At 39.1% G+C, this 25,764-nt stretch overlaps 1 protein-coding gene across 1 annotated transcript; it reads right to left on the bottom strand.

Moving 5' to 3' along the window:
* Positions 1-488: 488 nt before the first annotated feature.
* On the bottom strand, positions 489-25,138 carry atp1a3b (ATPase Na+/K+ transporting subunit alpha 3b). The gene is made up of 22 exons (XM_079893940.1): positions 24,831-25,138; positions 24,675-24,739; positions 10,756-10,872; positions 10,611-10,670; positions 9,313-9,516; positions 9,093-9,206; positions 8,879-9,013; positions 8,676-8,793; positions 8,323-8,591; positions 7,024-7,222; positions 6,684-6,928; positions 6,054-6,246; positions 5,344-5,656; positions 4,904-5,054; positions 4,619-4,787; positions 4,366-4,520; positions 4,116-4,239; positions 3,426-3,571; positions 3,190-3,320; positions 3,005-3,106; positions 2,079-2,170; positions 489-1,869 (listed from the first exon to the last, which is right to left on the bottom strand). Exons 2-22 carry the CDS (start codon positions 24,678-24,680, stop codon positions 1,841-1,843), a joined length of 3,072 nt encoding a protein of 1,023 aa, XP_079750066.1. The 5' UTR covers positions 24,681-24,739; positions 24,831-25,138; the 3' UTR covers positions 489-1,840.
* Positions 25,139-25,764: the final 626 nt, after the last annotated feature.

Raw genomic sequence — 25,764 nt, 5'->3', positions numbered from 1 at the left:
GTTCTGATAAACCTAGGAAAAGACAAATTATTGATAAACTGATACTTGAGTGTTTTGTGAGCTATTAAAATGAATAAATGGGGTTAAACCTTTGAAAAAAATGTTTAAACCATTTTTTGTGGATGTCATCACTGAAGTATTCATTTCTCTTGGTAGTCCAGGAGATGTGTATATGGGTTGCATTATACGCCCTCATAATCAAAAACTAGGAACACAACTACTCACGGTAAAATAAAATATCACTATGTAAAGAAATATGAGATTAGACTTATGTCCAATGTAAAAAAAAAAAAAACAAGGTTTAAAAATACTATTTTATTATCTGCATTTAGTAGTTAATTTAGTATTATTTATATATACTATGATATAATTAATATATTGACATAGGTTTCATTTTTATATTTTGTTTTCATTCTTTTTAGTAAATTTTAATAGTTTAACATCTCATATTACAATTCTTGGAAAATGAAGAGTCAGGCATCACTTGGTAGTATTAAATGTACTAGATGTTTTATTGGATTTGACCTTTCATATGCATGATTCTACCAGTAGTTTTGTCCTTTTGTCTTTAGTCTCAACATCCACATGTCTGTCATAAGAACAGGCAATGGCCGACTGCAGCAGCGCACTCATTTTCCATCATCAAACACGCACACGCAGACACTCACGCACATACAGACCACGTGACCCAATACTGCTTCATATCGATGGCATCTTCTGACAAACCAGCGGTGGAGCCCGCACACACCAGGATCAATTGTGAAGTTTGGATCTAATTTGTTTCTCAAGTGAGATATTTGGATGTGATATGACAGATGAACATTGAAATCTACCTTCACCAGTTAATGTGCCAAAACAGCAAGTTTAACTGGGAAACAATAAAACCTGGTGTGTTTAGGTCCATGACGGCAGTGGATTTTATTCCATAGACGCTGTTCAACATCATACTAGTTTTCTGTGCAAAACCTGATAGGAAACTGCCTGTGTGTTTCAGTCATATGAGTTAAAACATACAAGAGAATCATTTTTATGGTTTTTCAGTTTTTCTATTTTCCAAGATTTGTCTTCATTTCTTTAATCAGATGTGGTATTTTTTACATTTTCCCTAAAACACGGAGATTGAGAGTGTATTGGAACATTCAGGGTTATTGTAGCGGACAAACAAGCACACAAACAAAGACAGAGAGCGAACGTCAATGAGAGTGAGAGAGGATGCCAATGTCAATCAAACGAAAGTAGAGATTAAAAAACAGAAATAAAAATGAAAAAGCCGCCGAACCACCTCCGTTAGAGATTAAACAACATGAAATGTCCTAAGAAGCAAAAGTATTAATGAAATAGTGAAAGTTACTATGTTAAACGGAGTCTAGTGTGTGCATTGGGATCCGACAAGGTTTTGTGTGATCTGTGTATCCGTGTGTGACTGGAGGACAGGTCGAGGGAAAAGGCATGGATGTAAAGGATCGGAGGAGGGACGGACTTTTTTAATAGGCGAGCGTACATACTCCCTTTTTTTAGCATCAAAAGCTCCTTTCGAATCTACATAATGATTATGCAGCTGCCTGTTTTAGATATATAGCAGACTTTATGTACACAGCCGTGTGAAAATACATGCAAAGAGTATTATAGGAAATGTGGGGGAGGGGGGGGGGGGGGGTTGGGGGGCGAGAGTCTGGATGGTGTTTGGTGGTTTCCTCTTTGGGGGGAGACGTGCTATTGGCTTAAAGCTGTTGTCTCTTTGAAAGGAGGGCGGGAGAGGATGGTTGTGCATCTCGGTTGGGTAGAGAAGTAGTAGAACAAAATGGAAGATGTAGGAATGTGAATAAAGAAGATTTGTTGATCAATAGTATGTCTCCCTTTCCACCCATCCTGCAAAAATAGAGAGAAAAAGAGAGGGAATCACTTTGAGAAATTCTAACGTTTTCATTCATAATTTTTAATTGAATAGTGTTTTATTGTATCCCTAATTCAAACAAAGACCCTTAATGACCCAATTCTGGGACTTTATACAAGACATACTCATAAGAAGTGTGTAATTCTGAGTGTGTGTCTTTGAGGCAGTAGAGAGGAACACGTACCACCGGGGTTCCGGCGCAGGAGAAGCTTTCGGACCTCATCATACACAAAGATTAAGAAACTGTATGGGAAAGCACAGAACCACCAGCTCGGCCTAAGAGAGAGACAAATGAGGAGAGAGACCATTTTAAATAGCAGAATACTTATAAGTACCATATACATATACTTCATGTAGCAGAAATTGAAATTTTAACATTTGTATACAGTATGTAGCATCAATTTAAGGTCATGTGATATATTTCACGTGTATTCATTATCAAACTAATAATTAAAGTAGATTCTTTACTAATGAAATGAATCATTAAATCTGAATCCATTTCAGTTTGATTCGATTATTTTGGTAAGATTTGAAATTATTAAAAAAAAATGTATAAAGACAAAATTATTTGAAAGGACTGTTTCCACCATATTGACATATTGACTAAAACAGTACACAATATTTTACATTCAATAATTGATTGAAACAGTTCAATAATTGTATTCTGAATAAGAAATGAATGCATAATACATTGTGAATAATAATACTAACCATTTTAATATATTATTAAAGTTTTAATATTATTATTAAATCCATAATCAATGCATTGAATGTTCATTTTCATATTACATTATTATCAATGTTGAAAACAGGGTTTTTTTTGTGTGTGGAAACTGTGATACATTTTTTCCAGGATTCTATCATGAATCCTGTACAGAGTACAGCATTTATTTTAAATAGATTTTTTTTTAAAATCCTTTACTGCCACTGTCACTTTAATTTATTGTGTCCTTGCTGAGTACAGTAAAAAATAAATAAACTCAAACTGTGAAACTTTCTCCTTTGGAGATAAGCACACTGGTCTTTGAGAGAACCAAAGGTGGAATTGGATGTGTGCTTGTAAAATTATTTCCACATGTGAATTTGCGCATGTGTGTGTGTTAAACTCACTTGAGCGGGTACATCCTGAGGGCCACGTCCATGCCCGGGCAGTATGAGAGGAATGCGGCGAGAGCTGTTTCTTCAAACAGCCCAAAGATCAGAATCTTATTCCTGTAAATGGACAAGCACAGTTACATCAAATGCTCTAATGAATACAAACACAAACTTCCTGCACACAAGCTTCCTGAACTCACTTCATGCCCTGCTGGAATACTGAGTTGCGTCTGGTCTTGCAGATAATGACATCAGCCCATTGTACAACCACAATACTGACAAAGAACGCTGTGTGACATGTGAACTCAACAATCTTCCTCTGCTCGTATGTCTGTGGAACACGAACACAACATCTTATACATGCAGGGACCTCTGAGACTCGTATGACGTTTAAACACTTATGATGTCACAACATAATAAAACACAAAATACTCACCCATTGCTGTCCGTAACTGTCCTCCAGGTCATTTAGCGAGCGGTCATCCCAGTTGAGTCTGATACCCACCAGCTGTGAGGGCAGGAAGCCATTCTCAGCCAAAATCACAAAGTAGGCGAAGAAACCACCCAAAGCCTGGATCATTCCTACACACACATACACAACATATGCTTACTTTTCTGCACAGATGCCTACACAATATTTGCTTCTCTTTTGAGAAAATAATATAAAGTAATAATAACAAACATGTATTAAAATAATTTTACAAAACAATATGATAGTTAAATGCTGTTTTATTGCTGTTTGTCATATTTTCTAGTTTTATTTTTGGTACTAAAATAAATCTGTAAATACATCTGTTCAAATGTCTGTTTTTATATATGTCTGTGTATATATGTTTTCCATGTCCTCTCTGTCACGGTAACTGGATAACAAATCGATCATTTTATAGGAATTGCACTCAAAAAGAGCAATTTCTAGATGGATAATTAAATATCTAGAGCATAACAATAAACAAAAACTATATTCATATTTTTACTTCCAGGTTTTCCATGACCATGGGAACCCTAATATTAGAAGCTTGTAGCACAGATGACTACATTCCCAAAAGGGCATCTTGACTGTAGTTTTTTAGGACTTGTTTAGGAATAAAGGAAAAAAGCTACAGTTTCAAAGTAGTACAAGACTAACCAATTTGTCCGTAAGCAATGCTGATGAGACGCTCGTTCACAAGCTTGTCTCTCTGAGGGTTCCTGGGCTGCCTCTTCATGATGTCACTCTCAGCAGCCTCATAAGCTAGAGAAATAGCAGGTACCTATGGAGGTAGAGAGAAAGTAGATTTTTTGTGTATGGGTAAACATTTTATTCATGTGTGTGTGTATATAGGTGTCTGTAAGAAGGCTGAATGTCGAGTGTGAGAGTGTGAGAGTGAAGTGCTTACCATGTCAGTTCCCAGGTCGATACAGAGGATGGTGATGGTGCCCAGTGGCAGAGGGATATTGACGATAATGAAGAACAGGAAGGGGGTGATCTCAGGGATGTTGCTGGTCAGGGTGTACGCAATAGACTTCTTCAAATTGTCAAAGATGAGTCGGCCTGCAAGGGGAGGGATGGATTTACACATCCTGTTTGACAACATCAGTCCTGTCCTCCCATGCACTCCAATTCACTAGTCTCCTTATTGTCTTACTCACCTTCTTCTACTCCAGTGACAATTGAGGCAAAGTTATCATCTAGCAGAATCATGTCAGCGGCCTGTTTAGACACATCAGACCCTGAAATGCCCATAGCGACACCGATATCAGCCTTTTTCAGGGCTGGAGAGTCATTCACACCATCGCCTGTTACCGCCACGATGGCCCCCTGAGTGACAGGAAAAGAAACAGAGGAGAAAAGGGAAAGAATGAAAGGTCAAATCAGGACATTATTGAAATGATAAAAGATCATAAACCATATTGAATGCTAGTATATGCATTTACCTGTCGCTGGCAACCCTCTACAATGATGAGTTTTTGCTGAGGAGACGTCCTGGCAAACACAATCTCAGTGTGGTTCCGCAGAACTTCATCTATTTGCTCCTGAGAATAGTCCTTCAGATCTGTTCCATGAATCACACAAGCTTTGGCATCCCTAAAACACACAAACAAAAAACACAAATAAATACAATACTATGCTATTCATTTCAATAGTGATCCACTTGATCAAAAATTTTGCATGAGGGTGACAGATATGCCCACACAGATTTCGCAAAATGGTTGACCAACAGGCAAGCTGCTTGGTTTGAAAGTGACTTATGTGTAAGTTGTGCTTCATCCATCATAATGGATCCTTTTTTGCTTGCAAAATTCTGCTAATGTGTCCACACCTTTAAAGCATGTTGAGTTGCTGTGTGCATTTACAGTGCTGGTCCCGGCTTTACCTGGGATTGACTTGACTGACGGGGATGTTGAGACGGGCAGCGATGTCTTCCACAGTCTCGTTACCCTCTGAGATGATGCCCACACCCTTAGCAATGGCCTTGGCAGTGATGGGGTGATCTCCTGTCACCATGATGACCTTGATTCCCGCAGAACGGCACTTTCCCACAGCGTCAGGCACGGCAGCGCGGGGCGGGTCGATCATTGACATCAGTCCCACAAAGCAAAGGTTGTCTGTCTGGAAATTTACATCATCTGCGTCAAAGGCAAAGCCTTTTGGGTACTGGTCCTCGGGCATTAAGATATGGCAGAATCCTGTGGAAAGGAGGCAAGTTTACACATTTTTAATTCTTTTATACTATAATAAACAACAGTAATATTTTTTTCTATTATATTCCACTGATGGCAAAAAAATAAATATTTTTTTCAAATTTTTGACCAGTAGTGTAAATACTTTTTTATATATACTCAAATTTACGGCGGTTATTTTATATAACCATACAATTATCTGCACATTATCCTCCTTATTACATAGCCACTGACCAAATTAAGTACATTGAAATTAAATATTTTAATGAAGAAAGATGACTAGAGTGCTATCAAAGTGTAGAAAAGGAACAACAATCAATTATACAGTTTAGCGGCCATTATGCAAAATATTTGACCAAGAATGCTGTGATTGACCAATCAGAATTGATTATTCCAGACTCACCCAGCACCCTCTCTCCAAGTCCTCCAAGCTCCAGGTAGGCATTTTGGAAGGCCTCCTTCAACTCCTCGTCCATGGGCTGCTCTTTACCCTGCAGCATTATGGTGGAACAACGATCTAGGATGCGCTCTGGCGCCCCCTTCATCACCAACAGGTAACGGTTATCGTTGGGGTCTTCCGTCTCATGGATGGACAGCTGGGGAAATATGGAAAAGATGGATAAGAGGAAATTGTTGGTGGTAATGCTAGTCACTGTTTTCATATCTGGTACTTTCAGTTTTAGGGTTACATGACTAAGCTCACAATTACACCAAGTATTTTATTTTTGACATGCTGCAGAGCTGCTCCAGACACTTTATTATCCACACTTGACCCAAATAACGTGATTTAGCATTTACACTAAGTCATTTAGCAGATGATTTATAGGAATCAACAATATTTAAAAATGTTCATAAGAATGACAATATTTCCAGTACACAATGGCAAGTTTAATAGACTTGAGAAGTTCACATGGCGTATTTTATGGAGTGTTGAAATGCTATTGGTTGGTTGTTGAACCTCAGCTCTTCCACTGATCATAACTCAAGTTGATGTTTGCTGTTTGATTTTGAAAATCAATAACTGATGACAAACCTGATATTTGTTGGTAGAGTTGAATGGGATTTCGGCTACTTTCTTGTTCCTATCTCTCATACTCCTGACTGAGCCACAGGACAGCTCGATACACTTAAGCAAGGCGGACTCAGAAGCATCACCCGCCACGTCCCTCTTTAGGATGGGCAAAGTATCTTGTCCTGCCTTAAACTGAGCCCTGTTACACAGCGCTGCAACACGGGCCAGAGACACCCATGTCACGGAGCTCTTATCAAATGAAGCACCTGCAAAGAGAGACCAACTTAGACTCTGAAAAGAAGAATTGGTGTCATAAAGACAAAATCATCACCAGTCTCCGCGTAAGAAGAAAGGAACAAACCAGACTGATCTTCAGTGGTATCGGCTTCATGGATCTGGTTGTCGAACCACATGTGTGCGACAGTCATTCGATTCTGGGTCAATGTTCCAGTCTTGTCCGAGCAGATAGTTGAGGTGGATCCTAGTGTCTCTACAGCTTCGAGATTCTTGACCAGGCAGTTCTTCTTAGCCATACGCTTAGCCGTCAGAGTGAGACACACCTAAGATTAAAGAGACAATAGAGAGACATTAATTCAATTACATTAAGGAATTTACAATGCATTCCAATAAGTCTAAATCAAATAAAGGAAGGAATATTTGAAAATAAAATTGATTGCCAAATGATTATGAATTTATAATTTTAATAAATACATTAAAAACAATTATTGCAAAAGGTGTTTACTGGTTTTTCAGAGCCTTTTTAGATGCAGTATAAATGCAATCCAATAACTGTTATAAATTAGGGCTGACAACGTTTAATTTGCAATTAATTCAAAATCTTTAGCATGTTAAAATAAATGAATGCAAAGAAATTAATGAAGCACACGGAATGGCATCATTAACGTGATTTAGATGATCTTGGGAGTCAGGAGTTTATCACACTGTGCATCTACAATGCCTCAAGCACCTGTAACCCTGGTAGGTGGACATTTCTATTCTAAACTAAATTTCTACTTTAATCTTTGCTGTTACACTGTACACATACTGTACACTGAATTCTGAAATGTTTTGTTCTGTAATGTTTTTTTTCTGTGTGTGCTTTGGTGTGCATAAATGTATGAATTATATGGACATTTTGGAGTCTCCAAGTGTCCTTTTTTGGGAAATTTACCTTGAAAAAAGCTTGCAGAAAATACAGTTTTGTGAGAATCACCCTTCAATCTGATAGTTTGCTTTGCTGGATAGCAAATTACGACAAAATAAACGTGTCAAACAAGATACATGATATATGCTTAATTTCACGATATGCGATTAATCGCACAAAAGGGTGTGATTAATCGCAGTTAAAAATTGTAATCTATTGACAGCACTATTACAAATCCATTGTAAGTTTTGATGCACTAAAAAGAACCGGGTTATGAGAGTTGTTTGCTTGGAAATCAGATTAACCTTTTTGATTCACTAAAAGGGATCACTAAAAGGGGAGTAATTTGTTCAGAAATTATATAACCTGGTCATGCTGAATGTTTTTGATTGACTAAAAAGAACAGGTGTCATTCACTTCGGAATCGGACTACACTGGTTGCACTGTATATTTTTGATTCTTGGCTCCCAACCCTCTGAACAGTATTCAAATGCTTAGACGACTGCATGTGCTCACAGTGACAGTAGCCAGCAGACCCTCAGGCACATTAGCGACGATGATTCCGATGAGGAAAATGACAGCCTCCAGCCAGGAGTATCCCAAAATGATTGACAGAACGAAGAAAGACAGTCCCAGGAAGACAGCAACGCCTGTGATGATGTGAATAAAGTGCTCGATCTCCTTGGCGATGGGGGTTTTCCCTGTCTCCAGTCCTGAGGTCAGCGTGGCGATGCGGCCCATCACGGTGCGGTCACCAGTGCAGACCACAATACCACGAGCAGTGCCTAACAGCGAAACAGAAAAAGTCACACTTCTGAACTTGACTTTTATGTAGATAGACCAGTTCAACACTGTAGTAAATCCCGTACCTTCCACACAGTTAGTGGAGAAGAAAGCAACGTTGCGGGTTTCCAGAGGGTTGTCATGAGTGCAGTCAGGTGATCTTGTCTGAGGTTCTGATTCGCCAGTGAGGGAGGAGTTATCCACCTACGAATGATGTCAAAGACACAATAGGTCGCACCACAGGTTTCACAGATTCTTGACAAATGACTGAGGTTTATAAACCACGTACCTTGCAGCCATGAGCAGAGACGATTCTGAGGTCAGCTGGGATTCGGTCTCCACCTTTGACCTCCACCAGGTCACCTGCTACCACTTCCTCAGCGTTGATCTGCATCTTCTCTCCTTCACGGATCACTAACGCTTGCTGTGGACAGAGTTTCGTTTCAACTCACTGTTTCTCTGTGTTTCTGTGTCTTAAGTTTTGCATGGAATGTTCCCAGTACCTGTGGCACCATGTTTTTAAAGGACTCCATGATCTTGGAGCTCTTTGCCTCCTGGAAGTAGGAGAAGCAGCCAGTGATGATGACCACAGCAGACAACACGATTCCCAGGTACAACTGCGAGGAGACCAGAGAAGACACATTCAGTTATCATATTCATATTTAATGCAGATTCTCTGAAAAGGCATATGTGGCAGGGTGCTGGCATGTGACCCATACGAACATTATCTCCAGCCGGCTCGTCTTCGGTGGCAGCCTGAATGGCATAGGCCAGGAAGCAGAGAATGGCTCCGGTCCACAGCAAGATGGAGAAACCTCCAAACAGCTGACGACAGAATTTAATCCACTCAGGTGTTGTGGGCGGCGGGGTCAGAGCATTTGGCCCGTCTCGCACCAGATAGTCTCTGGCCTTTGCATTAGTTAAACCCTTTTGCAGAGAGAGCATTGTAAAAATTAACCATTAGCAAAAGTTACTATTAATACACATTCAATTTTATTTTAAGAACTCAAAGTGTGAACATATCATGTATGCTGTGTACTACTAAGGGTCTGTTATACCAAGGGTTGTCAATCAGGGGACCTCAGTAATCTTCCAAGAACAAGATGACCACAAGATGACTTGAAATTATTTAAAATGAATTTTTATTTGTTCATTTATATAAAAAGAAATTAAGTAATATTAAATAAATAAATAAATAAACTAACACCAATGTATTATACAGAGTATGGTGCTCCCTAGTGGTCAATAATGAGATGTGCAGCACAACAGTCATTCCCAAGATAAATGATGTGCTATTAAATTTGTTTAATTAAATTTAAAAAAATGTAAAAATACATATTTAATAAATAAAACCTTTTTTTAAATGATCTAACTTAAAATTCTAACAATCAGTTTTTCCGGAAATGTCTTTACGTCAATAACTCTTGTTTTTATTGAAGAACATACAGTTAATTAAACGTCTTGAATCATCAAGCGTCATCTATTGACAATACTAGTTTCTGTTAATGAAAAGTTTGAAAACAAGCAGCTCTGGCATCATTACGTTGATGATCTTTACAGTTATTGAACGGAGCTAAATCAACCCTGAACTGACCTCTGCTGAGCAATGACGCTATTTTCCTTTAGGGGCTGCTTTACAGAATTGAACTGCATCATTGAATCATTATTTTCCTGTTTATCCCGGCAAAGCTGCTTTGAAACAATCTGTATTGTATAAAGCGCTATATGGCCACAGCAGAAGTACCAGAGTTATCCTAAATACCCTACAAAAAGTATGACAACCAATGTATTATACAGAGTATGGTGCTCCCTAGTGGTCAATAAAGAGAAGTGCATCACAACACAACAGTCATTCCCCAGACAAATGATGTGTTCATAAACTTAAACTAAAGTGAGTATTTCCTGCACTATTATAATATTTTAACATCAATTACACACATTGGCTTTCTAATTATAAAAGGGGGAATTTAGCAAACATGGAAACCTGGTTTTAGCAAACACTAAATAATGTGTGAGTTTACCTGAACAATGTCTGTCTGAAATTTCCGGCATACTTCCTCAATTGACATCTTGTGTTCCGTCTGAAATGGAAGTTAAAAATGGACATTTAACAAAGTAAAAGGCAAAATGGCTACAAACTCTCTACTTTTCTAGTGGGATTCTTACCAGGGGAACTTCTTTCTTCAATTCATCAAGATCTTTTACTCCCTTTTTCTTCTTTGGAGAACTTTTTTCATCTTTATCTTGCGTGGTGGCCACGCGGTAACTATCCGATCGTCCATACTAAAACAAAAATGATAGAGGAGAGAGAAAATAATCAGTTAATCAACACTGTAAGATCATAATGAAGATCAATTCAAGTAATTTGCTCTGAACTAATATTGCTATTGGTTTGAACACTTGTCTGGTAGATGGTGGATCGTGAGAGGTGACTAAACATAAACGTCCCTCTTGCTCTCTTTACGGTGTGGTCACCTCAAAGAGGTCAAATAAAGCTAATTTAATTTGCTGAAAGAATACAGATCTTCCCTCCTTCCTGTCGTTCACATTAACAGTGTGACATCACACAGAGACCCGACTCTTTCATCAAAAACACTCTGATCAGATTGAATATGTGTCTGTTTCAGATCACAGTGAGATGAAAGTCTAAAACGTGGAGTTCATGAGCTTCAAAACAACTTAAATCAGATTCTTTACACTTTGTTATTTATAGTATATATTTTTTTCCTTTAACAGGCTGATTATTTTCTATCTAATTAAAAATATATAACCTCTAGATAATTATTCTGTCATGGACAGATTTTGACCTTTCAGTGTACTATCATTATTCACTCTGTTCTGTGAATCCTCTGTTTCTGTCGGCTGCATGTGTAATCCTATAATACCGCAGCACAGAGCGCAGAGCCAAGATGGCTCCCGTGAGACTCTCAGGTGGTGCTATTTTTGTCATCATTAAAGCGGGAAACCGTGTATCATCTGTCCACACAGGCTGATCAATACTGAGCTTCCAGAACTACCAGCATGCCTTCCTCTAGGGAGTAAAGTACTATTCTTGTAGCACTGCTGATATGTGAAGAGTGAAACCCCTTCTAGGAAATTACTGAGGCAAGACCCTGCACTCTCACATGATGTTCTGGATGAGTAGAGCCCCCTGCTGGTCAATATATGGAAAGAACCAGGCCAATTCATTAATTATGAGAGTATGATCAAAACTACACAATATATCTGTGCAAATTAAAAAAATATAGTGTGTTTAATACATCTATAGTGTATCAGACAATCAGAAACCTCTAGATAATTATTTGCAAGTTTAATCAAAAGAGATGGTTATCTCAATCTGATAAAACTTGCTAATTCAAACAGTGACGTAAAACACAGGCAAAACAAAGCACGAAATTTGACTGCGGTTTATATCTGCATGTTTATGGTCAGCTGACATGCCTGCTTTAGACTGAAAGGCGCAGACTCAAGCATGCAGCCAGGTGATGATACCTATTAAAAAATAATGAGAATGTGAGAGATGAAGATGGATGGATAAAGAGGAGAAACAGAACAGGAGACAGATGGAAAGAGAGGGGAACATGCGGGGGTGGGGACTGACAGAAAGCTGGCGGACTAAGTGAGATATCCAAAGAGAGAGAGATTAGCAGAGAGAAAACGGGAGAGATAGAGGAATATTTGGCACTTCCTGTGGGGTAATTAGATATTGACCTGCTGCTCTCTCGGTGTGAGAGCTTGTCACCGTCAGCGGCTGCATTTAATGTCTGATGACTCTCAGCACGACACCACCTGCCCAAAACCAACCGGACACACACACACACACACGCAAAGGCGACCTTCTAATCAACCTGCACAGCACACCACAGATCCTGTGACAAAAGCGAGTGTATGTGCGGTAGGTGACACCACTGAATAATAAAGTGAATAGAAAGTGAGGATCACCCTATCAGCTCACACTGATCTTACAGATGAAACATCTTGTCACTATAGAAGCACATCTATAGTAGGTATTTTTGAGTTTGGCTTGGTGAAAGTGGCTAAAAATGTGAAAGCTGATGACACACATATGGAAACACTGCAAACATACAGCTGAATACACACAAAGAACAAAGGGAACGATGCAAGAAATGAGAGTTGGAAAAATCTGAATGAGAGAGGTGTACAGAGGAAAATAGATTCAAAAGCAAAAAAAAATTAAATAGAGTATACTATGAAATAGGTTACACTTTTATGCTATACATTTTATGTTTTTATGGTAGATGTGTGTCTTTTGATGTGTGTGTACCTGGTATTCCCTGTGTTACGGGGACCAGATGTCAAGGATAGTAATACCTGTATTTTTTTTACCTTGCGGGAACATTTATTTTGGTCCACATGAAGAAAACAGTTTATAAATCAAACGAAATCTTTTTTTTTTTTTCAAAATGTAAAATTGCAGAAAGATTTCTGTTTGTACAGTATACAATCGGTCTATGGAAATTCCCCATAAAACATGAAAACAAGTACGTGTGTGTGTGTGTGTGCAATGTACATCTGCAATGATACCTGCACTGCGGCAAAAGAACAGAGGAAATAGGAGAAGATCGCTCTCGTTCTCTCACAAACAAGCCTGATGCAATTTTGAAAAGATATCAGATAATATTTACTTTGAGTTAAGCTCATGTTGAGAGATTCACTGTCAGACGACAGAGGGTCTGAGAAAATGAGGAAGATCAGGGTCCAAACCACACCAGCTAATGGAATTAAAAATTGTTTAAATATGCTGTTTATAATTTAATAATTAAATGATTGAACAATTGAATTATTTGTCCTCATATTTTTTCATGTTTTGTTGGCTTATTGTGAAGAATATCAAACATTTTAAACATCCTACATAAACTTCTGATAGTAGATTTCCTCTGAGATTTCCTCTGAGATAAATGTTGTTGGTGTCTTAGGTGTGTGTCATTAAGCGGTAACAGTGGTTATATAATTCCTGATATAATTGTGCTCATGGGGTTAAGTTACCAACTGTGTGAGAAAAACATACAGTACTGCTCTGTGAGAGAACCAGAGCTGATGGGCTGGAATTACACACCAGCACACTGACGTTTCTACTGACTGATTCAGAACACACACACACACCTACACACAGTCTCTGGTGCTGCATGAGGTCTGTTCCCTGAACTCTTCTCACAAATTATTGATGCTCTTGAAACTGATGCACTCATTCAGTCTGCATCAAATTCTAAAGAGTAAGACACACAAAGAGAATAAAAGTGTGTGGCTGTGGAGCCCAGGGACTTATATATCCTACATAAGTTTAGACAGAGTGACTGAGGTAGACTTTGCAAAAGAGAGAAAGTTTTGATTAATGAAAACTGTTATTATTTTTCTTTCCTTTCATATTTTCTATTGTTGCAGGTGATATTTATAATTTATAATCATTCTAGACCAGCAGTTCTCAATCAGGATGACTTTAAATTATTTAAAATAAGACAAAACAAACATTAAAATAAGCTAAAACAACTCAAATCAGGATATGTATTGCTATTTGGTTATTTTTATAACGGATTTACTTTCTAGATATGCCAAGCTCTAAAATATCATATGGGGTAAAAAAGTTTGGGGGAGTGGGGGGTTGAAGTCAAAAAGATTGAGATCCTTTATTCAAGAGAGAATTATATTTGGCCAAAATCTGTGCAGTGCAGGCTGAGTCATCAATATTTTTGATGAACATTGGAGTAATGATGCTGAAAATTCAGCTTTTCCATCACAGGATTGGAATAAATTACTATACAAAACAGTTGTTTTGAATGTAATAATATTTCACAATATTGTTTTTTATTGTATTCTTGACCAAATAAATGCGGCCTTGGTAAGTATACAGTAAGTCCTCTTACCAACCCCAACATTTTGAACAGTATGTAACTTGCAGCCATGACGAAACCACCATCAGACCATCGGAAGTTATCAAATATCATCAGTTCATAACACTAAATAGAAATCATTACATATTTTATACCATTTAAATATTAAGATTATGCATTATATAAGCGTTCCTAAGATGTGGCACTATACAGAGCCAATGGAATGGCCAGGCCAGTCTGATGCTCACAGAGCATGAAGAAGCACATCTGCCAGCAAGATCACTCCTTTCTCCTTTTTCTCTAAGGAGCTCATCTCACTTTATTTTAGTCATTTAGTTTTCCATCTAAAAAAACTGCAGTAAACAACTTGGGGTGGTCTAGCAAATCTACTTGTATTCAGCTTATCCTTGTATCTTGGGAGGATGTTCTGGGAATCCCTGTCAGATCTTAGTCTTCTCTGTCCAGCTATTGATGAATATCTCCAAGCGGCACAGCTGTACAAAAAGTGTTTAAACCACTGTTATGGCAGTAGACACATCAATACTGCCCTTAGAGGACTGTTCGGTGTGTGTGATATATTACTATGAGTGTGTTACTTTTAAACATGTCAATACATCCAGTAAAATGTCTTTTTGATCTGGCATATTTGTGTGCGCGAATCTGGGGTGAGTCATGAAGTGCTTGTTCAAGAGCAGATAACACTGAACACTTCATCCAGATTATGATTGAATGAGTGTGCGTGTAAGTGAACTTGATGTACCATCTGTTTTGCCGTGAGATGTAGACCAGGCTAGGTCTGGGTTTTAAAGTACAGATTAAATAATCTGATTACGGGCAAACTGGGATTAGCTCCCGCTGAGTTGCCTCCATCACAAAAGAGCCAGACTCACTTTGTGGAGTTTACTGAAGCAAATACCAGACATAAACAAAATCTGTGTACATACAAATAAAATGAGAATTTATATGATAATTCAATTTTATGTAAATTAATTATTTATTGTATATGTTTAATTTCTTCTTTATTATGTGTGCACAAACTTATGTCTGCTTAGAATGATTTAAAATAAGACAAAACAAGCTTTAAAATAAGCTAAAACAGCTACAAAAAATGATTTGCTCTCTCATCAACTGTTATTTTCAGGGTCTTGGAACCTGGTTGAGGGAATGAGGGTATTTTAAAAATGTGATTTCTCGACTTGGAAAAGTCATGGAAAAATCGTTAAAAAATTTTGTTGTTTTTTTAAATAAAAAAATGTAAAAAGTCAAGAACATTTTTAAAATCAATATACATTTTTCTAGTTATGTCAAGCTCTATAATTGTCACGTTCTAGTTGTATATAAGCACACAATGAAGAAGATTAATCACAAATAAAGTCTTTAATATATAATCCACCAGGATAGCACAGATGAAGGCAGTGTAAATAGCAACAACATGTCTACATTGACGAGACCGGACAACTCACAATTGAAAAAAGTAAACTTATATACAGGGAACAAACAAAGGGAACTAATTAAGCAACAGCTGAACAAAATGACTAATTAAATGAGTAAACATAGAAACTAATAAAGACTAAAAAAACTAAACTAACTCAAACCAGAACAATAACGTGACATCGAGCCCCTTCCTGGAAAGGTGCAACCTCGCATTGACAGTCCAATTGAGGGAGGAGGCTCTGGAGGAGGATGGGACACCAAGGAACAAGGCAGAAGGAGAGACCAGGGTGTCGATGATGGTTGGAGGAGCCCGGAGCAGGAGGAGACAGATGGGGACCCAGAGTCCAGCCAGGATAATGTCCCACGGTTAGTCAAGGGAAGGAAGAGAAATGGCAGAGATCTCCTTGAAGAAGCCATGGGGATGACTGATGGAGACGTAGCCAATGGTGGTGAAGCCCTAGGCACAGACGAAGAGCAGATGGAACCAAGCAACCCCAAAGGTTTCAGAGGCGGACGGAGCTGCAGCGATGACCCCCCGAGGTGGAACCAGGTTACCAGGGAGCCCGGTAAAGGCATAAGGCCGATGGTCCCTGGTGGAGCCGAGGGAAGGAGGAGCCAAAGCATAGGAGTCAGGGCGACTGGCCGAGGTGAAGTGACAGAATCAGCAGCTAGAGGCGGAGCCAGAGGATCCACTCGCCCAGGAGGATCTGGATAACGGAAGGCCCGAGGTGGAGCCATGTCACAGAGAGGAGCTGAGAGTTGATGGACGACAGCAAAGACTGGTCAGAGGCACTGGCTGAGTTTTAAAGAGGCAGCGGAGCGCAGGGCTGGGTGGGATCAGCAGGGGTTAGAGGCTCATCCTCGCCAAATACCAACAAACTTTGGTCCTGCAGCGACTCCCTTTCTGTGGCGGGAGTGTGGGCGGGGCTCGTCTCCATACCCTCATACTCCACAATAACTTCCTCGGGGGCACATGATGTTGCCGGCTCACACACCTGGTCAGGCGTGTTGTAAGATTTAGGCTCCGAGGCAATGGTTTGTCAATTCGCTTCTTCTTGCGATGGCTTTTCCATCGCGGCAGGCGCTGACTCTCCATCTGCGATGGGCTCTGGCGTCATGTCCACACAGCGGGGTGGTGTTTGGCTAGGCTCTGAGTTTGGAGTGGGACTGCTGATGTCCTCTTAAGGGTTGATGGTGAACTCTGATCCACTATTCACCAGCACCCACACCACATAAGCGTCGAAATCCTCACTGGGACCGTTTGCTGGCAGGCGTGCCTTAGACTGAGACTGAGGCTGGCACGGTAAAAAATACAGAGCAAGCAGTCAGAGTAGTGTGTAAGGCACACAAGATCTAAAAACTCCCTTGTATGGTCCTCCAGCGAATGGTCCAGCTTCTCCAGGCACAGGAGTTGAATAGCGGGCAGGTCCATTGTGGGGGGAATGAAACACAAAACTTAAACTAAAAACGCAGCAAAAATATATATCCTTTCTTGGGTCAGGTCTTCTGTCACGTTCGGGATGTATAAGCACACAATGAAGACGATTTAGAAATAGGAAAATGTAATTCCTTTACCCATAGTCATGTAACCCCATGCGAGCACACACACACACACATATTTAAAGGAGAAAAGAAAAAATAGAAAAGAGGGGGAGTTGTTGCAATATAATTTCATTTCACTTTAAACAAAAATCTGTAATCCTTCTTGTTAAAGTATTACCTCTATACCCCCCCTCCTGTTCTTCTCTATCCATTATTCTATCCTTCCATCTGTCTATACTTCATCCACTGAGCGAATCAGCTTTGCCAGAGTGTGGGGCATCTGTGCATGTTCTTGATTGGAACAATAAATCACTGCCCCAAATTTAAGTCACAGCAGGATACACAGATGCTTCACGTCTCAAAAGGGTTGTCTGAGGATTCCTTTCTTTATTCTGTCTTCACACAGACATACTGTACACACACAGTTTCTCTTCTCCTCAGTACTTAAGTCACATTCTCTCTGACGTCTGACACTGATTGCTCATTACAGCTCTAGTTAAAAGAAGAGCTGATGGTCAGCTGTGCCACAGAATTCCTTCCATCAGAATGGACTGTTCTTTCTCAGCTCCTCTACCAACAAAGGATCACATTAATAAATGATGTGGTGTGGATGTGGAACCTGAACCAGGCACAGGCACTCCATGCATGTTCCCACCGGTGGAGCGGTATCACAGCAGCTTTGACCTAAGGGGCAGTTACGCTACATCAACACTGGGGAAAGACGAGGAGAGGGTAATCTGACCTTGAGTATTCGCTCCACTAACAGACGTCCCGTGGACAGAATGTGATAATGAGACCTAACAGATCCAATCCAACCCACTTAAAGCTGAAGTCTGTCATTTTATGCAGCTACAACTATCAGTAAGCCACATTTAAGCTGACATAAAAATGTAAACAAAAAGTAAAAATTACACACTTCATCTTTAACCCCCTACAACAACAACTCATTCATACCCCTAAACAGGGACGTGCACAGGGGGGTTGCTCAGGTTGCCTGGGCAACTGCCCATATGCCCTTCTCGACTCACGTTGCCCTTCAGAGGGGGGGGAAAAATAAAGAAATAAATCGTACAATGGATGCAGAATTTCATGTAGGCCTAAAAAAAATCGCAAAGCCTCATTCACTTCCATTCGGGCACCGAAAGTGAAAGTCAGTAGGGGAAGGGCAAACTCTGTTTACGTGGCTGCAGCGCTGCACGCGACCGGTGTAGCAGTCGATTCTGTTCCCTACCGGAATTCCAGTTCCCTTTACGCAATCATACTACAAATCATGCGTAGTTGCCCAGTTACCATATGTACCGTCAGAACTGAATACGAGCAAGAAGCACAATTGAATGGATTGTATTTTTTCCCGAAATTTAAGCGTTTTCTTTTTTATTAAAAGCGAGTTTTTCCCTATCTGTCAATTCAATCCAGATTATTTCTTTTCAAATTTAAAAAAAATAAAAATAAAAAAAAAATAAAAAAAATAAACAATAATATGAGGAACATAGGAATCAACAAGAAAGAAGTTCTGAAGATTTTTGTTGAAATGGCCCCTAATAGGCATCTTCTCCTTTGAAGCTTTGCATGTTTAGTATGTAAATTTGGAGAAACCTATCAGTGACTTGATAGGATATTGATAGGGATATTGATGTAGGGATTTTCATGACTCAAGTCATGTTTTTCTGTGTTATTATTAGTAGTAGTTAAGGTGATTGAGTGCTGTATTAAGTGTTTTACTTCTTTGTGTATATATTCTCAGTCCTTCATATAGCCCATGAGTTGTTTTTTTTTTGTTTGTTTTTTCGCCCTTTTTTCAGGTCAGAGCAACTGCCCCTCAAAATTCCTGTGCATGTCCCTGCCCCAAAATATGGTCCAATAACATTAATCCATTGAAGTATAAGTTCCTATGTAAAACAGAGAGTTAGCTAAAAAACTTCTGTTATATCAATAGTAAAGAGTCATATATCAGTACAAAAGCAGCTATGAAATGCTCTATTTACTGATGTGCTCAATACAAATATGAACATCCAGATATATACAGGATGTTAGCTCAGTTATGCTTGAAGAGGGCATACACAGATTAATTACATTATTAATGCATTATCAAATTTAGAACACAATCTATATCTAGGGTAAATTATAAATTAATGACTTTATAAATACATAAATTGCATAGACACAAAAATCACTTATATTTACTTTGTATACTTTATATAATTTATTATTATATAATTTCACTTATATATATATATATATAGGCCTATACATATGTATATATATTAGGGCTGTCAAACGATTAATCGCGATTAATCGCATCCAAAATAAAAGTTTGTTTTTACATAATATATGTGTGTGTATGGTGTATAATTATTTTCTATATATAAATACACACACATGCATGTATATATTTAAGAAATATTTGCATGTATATACTGTGTATATATATTTATATTATATATATTTTATATTATATATAAATATTTTACATATAAATAACACATTTTTCTTAAATATATATGCATGTGTGTGTATTTATATATAGAAAATAATTATACTCCATACACACATTTATTATGTAAACACAAACTTTTATTTTGGATGTGATTAATCGCGATTAATCGTTTGACAGCCCTAATATATATATATATATATATATATATATATATATATATATATATATATATATATATATATATTTACTCAATCTTAATACAAAAACTTCATTGACTTTTAAAATATGACATACATCTTTACATTTTTTTTGCAAAATTCTATTCATCATTGCATTATAGTTCCACATTATGGACACCTCTGTGTCCTCATCCTTGGTCACTCGTTATCTGTACCATCTGTACCCAGGTAACCCGGCCCACACACACTCTGGAAACACAAGCTGAGCCAGGCTAATTACATGTAACAGGATCTGTGTTCATCCCCCTCCCTGCTGCAGCACAACCTCTCCCCCAGACACTCACCTGCAGTGTGTATAGGCTATACTACGTACTTACTGGTGCATCGTCATGTGTCTGAAGAGGAAATTTACATACTGTAATGCCACCAGTTGTATTCTCGGTCTCTATCTTTCTTAGCTTAATGAAACAATATTTTTAATTGGTTTACGTTGCCAGTAATTAATATTCATTATAGACACACTCATGAACATTTTAAATCCATGTTATACTAGCTACATGCATACTTTCCAAATAGCAAGAAACTAAACTTAACTATTTATTAGGTAAAATATTTTATTTGCCAATTTAATAAATAAATAATATATATTTTACACAATTATTTATTTTGTAATAAATAATTGTAATGTATTGTAATATTGTAATACGGTGATGAAGTGACAGTTCACCCATTATTTGAGATGGGTCTGTCTGCGGACTGCAAGAGAGGGGCGTAACAGGAATGGGGCGTAACTTGAAGTTGTCCAAATCACACAGAACCACACGATATGTCAAACTCAAAACGAGATATTGTCGGCAAGATGCCAGCTCGTATAGAGACAACGGTAAGAATATTTTCCCGAGATAATCTAAGTGTATAAGTCATATTGCCGCTTTTTACATTTTTTTGCAGCAAGGGCAGAGCAAAGCGTCTCGCTGAGTGTCCCACAGATGCCAGCAGCACAACACAGTAGTAGATTGCCCTTTACATTATTAAAATATAAATGCACGGGTAAGATGGCACCTAATAGATGTAAATGCATAGATGTCGCCTAATTTATTGTTTTCCATTTTAAAAAATTTTATAAAAAAAAGAAAAAAAAAGAAATAAAGCCGAATTCCAAAAGGATATATTAGTGCTTGCTCCACACTCTAAGTTGAGGTGGGACGGACAATTGATAAAACAATACATTGCAATATGGTTTCTTGCAATACATTATCAGTACCCTTGCATTAATGCAGATTGCAGCTTGCTTTACTGTATACCAAAACAAGCATTTCGGTTCTTGAACAGATAAAGAGTCAGTTTAATCGACTCTAGCATGTTCAGTTTATGTTAAACTTGTGCGAGAGCATACGGAACTGTCTGTTCTCTAATTGCTCTCGCGGTACTTTGATGTCATACACTGACCGGTCTGTGCAGCGCTGCTTTAAGTCGAAAAAACAGTGATCAACTTGAAGTGAGCGTAACCTGAAGTGAGTGTAACTTGAAGGGGCATAACTTGAAGTCTTGCAGGCTGCAGACAGATTCTATTGGATTATTTAAAGGGATATTTCACCGCTGGAAAGATGAATGTGTATTTACATTGGGTCATTTATGTAGTAGAAATGTAAAATTATTTTAGAAGTTGGTGCCTTCTAGACTGAGAAAAGCCAGAAAAAGTATTTTTGGCTCATGTGGATGAAAGACAACAACTCCCAGAATGCACTTGCTTCGCTGCCCTATGAGGCCACTCCCAAGCCACGCCTGCCGGTTACAGAGGTCAGTATCGGAAGAAATGATACAACTAAGATACTATAGTTGACTCAAAACTGAAAAGACGCCGTTTTATTGTGAGATCCCACCCCCTATGGGTGGGTTGAAAACATGCAGAACGAGCTCCTACTACTGGCTGTAGTCTCTAGCCTCTGGCCAAAAAAGCCTCAGATGATGCAAAATGAAGATTTTTGCGTCATCTGAGGTTTTTTTCCAGACACACAATGCAGAAATCTCTCGTCTCTGGGGGACATGAGGGAGGGAAGCGCGGTCATTCGAAAATACTACCGGGTTTGTACTGATACAAAGCTTAATGCTAATCGGCGAAGTATCCCTTTAATCACCGTCATGTTGCTCCAAAGCCTTTTTTTCCTAGCCTGGATGCCAGCCGAACTTAGCCCCGCCCACAACATTTTAGGTCGGGAAGTTCGGTCTGGACTTGATCCGTTGTGGAACGACTATGCTCCGAACCAGAGCTGTTCGGACCAATCAGATTGTCAGGGCGGGCTTTATACGATGATGGACAGATGATCAACAGTAACGTAATTATCCACGTCACCAAAGAGCGCTTGGGTTGAATTTGTTTACAACAAAGATGACTGCCACTGGAGAATTGAGATGTGTAGATTCCGCCATCCGCCATTCATGTTATAGAAGATATCGACAGCGCATTAATTTTAAAAGAGGAACAGAGAACCGCGATCATTTGTCGATCGGAAAAATTTTATGAAGAACATACGTCACTTACTCCGTTGCTCTGATTGGTTGTAGGTCTATCCAAGTGCAGAGGCATTTTCTTTCCTGGTTCGTTTGAAACACGCCCCATAATCACAGCCCAATGGAGCAGTATCAGATTCACATTCTGACTAGAATCTGAGTATGACGACGTCAGACAAATTTTTTCTTTTGTGGAGAACAAATGGAAATGGTATAGGAAAAATGGCCTGACAAACTCAGCCACCATCCACTTTCACTGCTTATATATATATATATATATATATATATATATATATATATAGGTTTTTTTATCAAAGTAAATGGTGTTTGAAACTGACATTTTGCCTAATTTCATCATTTATGTTCCACAGAAGAAAATTATAGACTGAGCAAGGATGATGAAACCACATGAGGATGTGATGACAAAATTTTTATTTTTGTCTGAACTATCCCTTTAAGAGCACATTTGAACACGACCGCAATGAATGTCACTTCTTCATTTAATCTATTCGCTTTCCATATCCGCATCTCGTGCCTATCAAAAGGCCGCTACCGGGAATTTCCACTCGCGTGGCTCCGCCTCGTGTTTGACGCAGAAAGCGGCCTATAGGGAATAAAACAGCTGGGATGCTGATGGTGGTGCATCGCCAAGAGCATCACTGCGACAGCAACCGGCACGGCACGCCTCAGCGACGTTAAACAAACCGCTAACTAACAAGCTTAAAAAAATCTGCGCCAGTAACGTTATATCTGTTACCTTCCATCCCATTTAACCAACTAAACTCACTCACAAGCGCTCAGATTAATCCTTGACAAAACTGTGTGCGCAATCATTTCTGCCCTGCTCTTACACCGCTAGTCGTCAGTTTTGACGCATTCGCTGCAGCGCGTCCGTGACATTCAGTTCTGCGATGTTGCTAAGTATTCTGCGTTAACAGCTTTAGCAGATCTGTCTGTGTCCCTGGCAACAGCTATAAACTACGCACATCATCAGCTGCTCAACACCGGCGTTCTCACTGCGCTACGCACCTAGCTTTTACTCTCCACGTCATTCCGAATATAACATGATAAAAAAACACGCCGGTGATGAGGCAAAATGCGCAACTCAGTCTGACATTCATTTCACCCCAACGCAGTTACACATCCTACTTGGGCGAATCTCCATTAGCCGCAATTCAAATTCGACCTTTCGAGTGATTATTCAGAACTGAATCTATTAAATCTGCCCTTGTCAGTGATTACCCGCGCGCGGTGATGTCACAGATGCAGGAAAATAAGCTGGTTTTATACAGATTCCCAGTAACCGCATTATGACGCATGTGGACTTCAGCGATGGACCGGCTCTGGGGTGTGTGTGTCTGTGCGTCTGTGTGGACACCAGTCACTTAAACACACTCAGCAATGCCGGTTGTGTCCATAAAGATGATCCAAATGCACATTCAGATTAACGGTTCAGAACAGGCGTCGCGCGCTGCGGTCAGTAATAGCCTACAGACGGAAGGATATAGCTAAATGGGGTGCTGGAGGGGGGACCCCACACATATGTACCCAAACAGCCCTAAAACCTGTAAAACAACCTGACAAGATACTTTTGAGCAGAAATAAATAGAGATAGACATCACACAATCATGGGACGAAGACAGCACTGCGCAGCGTTGCCCTTTAGAAAGTCTCTGACTAGCATAACCCGATTAAACTGTCTCGTCAAGGTTAAAATAACCATCCAGATATTATCATTCCAACACCGACAAGCTTTCAATTAAGATAACAGCTAAAACCGTATCTGCGATTCTGCGTATCCGCATATTATCCGCTGACAGCATTCTAACAGTTTATAAAAGCAGTTCTATTGAATCTGATGCTGACCATTCATATAGGCTAAAAACAATTGCACAATTATAGCGTATAATTCGTAACGTATGATTACAGAACGTCCTGTGCCATCAGTGTCGCAGTCTAGAAAGCAGCGTACAAGTCAATGTCATTCTTCCTTTTTATGTCTGACAGCATAGGACATGACGCTGCATTTTTCACGATTTAAAGTATGCATGATACATTTTTAAAGAAAATGGGAAAATGTTTTTATCCTTTTCTGTTTGCTATAATGCAGTACAAGAGAGGTGTCGTTCTTACCCCCATGGTTGCGCAGTCAGTCCGTTCTCTTCAGGTAATATGAGAGTGATGGAGAGAGTGACAGCCTTTTACGAAGAGAGAATATCAGTCATCAAAAACGATCTTAAGAAAGACGAATAATTATACTTGGTTTAAAACTTAGTTTCAATGCTTTACCTCGGCTGAGGGACCGAATGCGCGTAGATTTCACGTCAAGATATTAAGGTATTATTCGTTGCAACATTAAGTTAATGAACCTGCACAACTTTGTAAATATTAAATACAGACAAACTAAATGGTCCAATGAAATTTGACTGCGAGGCAGGGCATTTCGCAGGGATGCCGGTCTCGTGCACTGCTCTTGGTAGTTGCGTTAAAGCCGGCGAAACTAGGAAGCCGCACTGCCGCCTTATATGATCTGGTGTCCTTCCGCGACACCGCCAGCTGCCGCACCACTCCGCCTGGAAAGAAGCGCCGGTGGATGTGAGAGATGCGCTTCTCCGACCGACCTCATAAAAGAGTACCTCATGAGAAACGCCCACATTTACGCTCTCAGCCAATAGACGCACGCACTCCTTAATATCGACGTATCATCTGTCCAACCAGCGCGCAGGCAGCAGGTAGAAGCCACCAATCGCATGCGGACAAAGCTCCTCCTGCGGTAATGCAGAATTCCAAAGTCGAACAGCATCATCGTGTTCTCTGAGAAAATCGCATTTTTTTATAAATTGGACTAACTAGTCATATAAGCTAAGTCATAATCGGTGTGATTGCATGATTATTGTATTGTAAACGTGTTTGGCATATTGTTTCTTTCAGTGTTTTTTTAATATTACATGTTTTAAATTTGTTGTCAGAGAACACCGCTACTATAGTCGACCCTGCAGTAGGCCTTAAACATACCTATGTTCAACGTGTCAAAAAACTGTGTTACTTTAATACATTAATACTATAACATCTTAGTGTTTTATAATAATGCTTCATTATAATCCAATCATATATATATATATATATATATATATATATATATATATATATATATATTGCAGTTATCAGATTGATTTTAGTTTTGGTCGCTTCATTATGTGTGGTTTATGTCTGTTTTGTAGTA

Source organism: Squalius cephalus (genome assembly GCF_949319135.1).
Source record: "Squalius cephalus genome assembly, chromosome: 15".
NCBI lineage: Eukaryota > Metazoa > Chordata > Actinopteri > Cypriniformes > Leuciscidae > Squalius > Squalius cephalus.
The sequence above is the reverse complement of the archived record's forward strand: the minus strand, read 5'-3'. Positions and strand labels throughout refer to the sequence as shown.

Coding starts and splice junctions, on each gene's coding strand:
- atp1a3b (XM_079893940.1), bottom strand. Junction 4,521..4,618: donor TGTCACTGGAGTAGAAGAAG/GTGAGTAAGACA, acceptor CTCCCCTTGCAG/GCCGACTCATCTTTGACAAT. Junction 1,870..2,078: donor CCTGCGCCGGAACCCCGGTG/GTACGTGTTCCT, acceptor CTATTTTTGCAG/GATGGGTGGAAAGGGAGACA.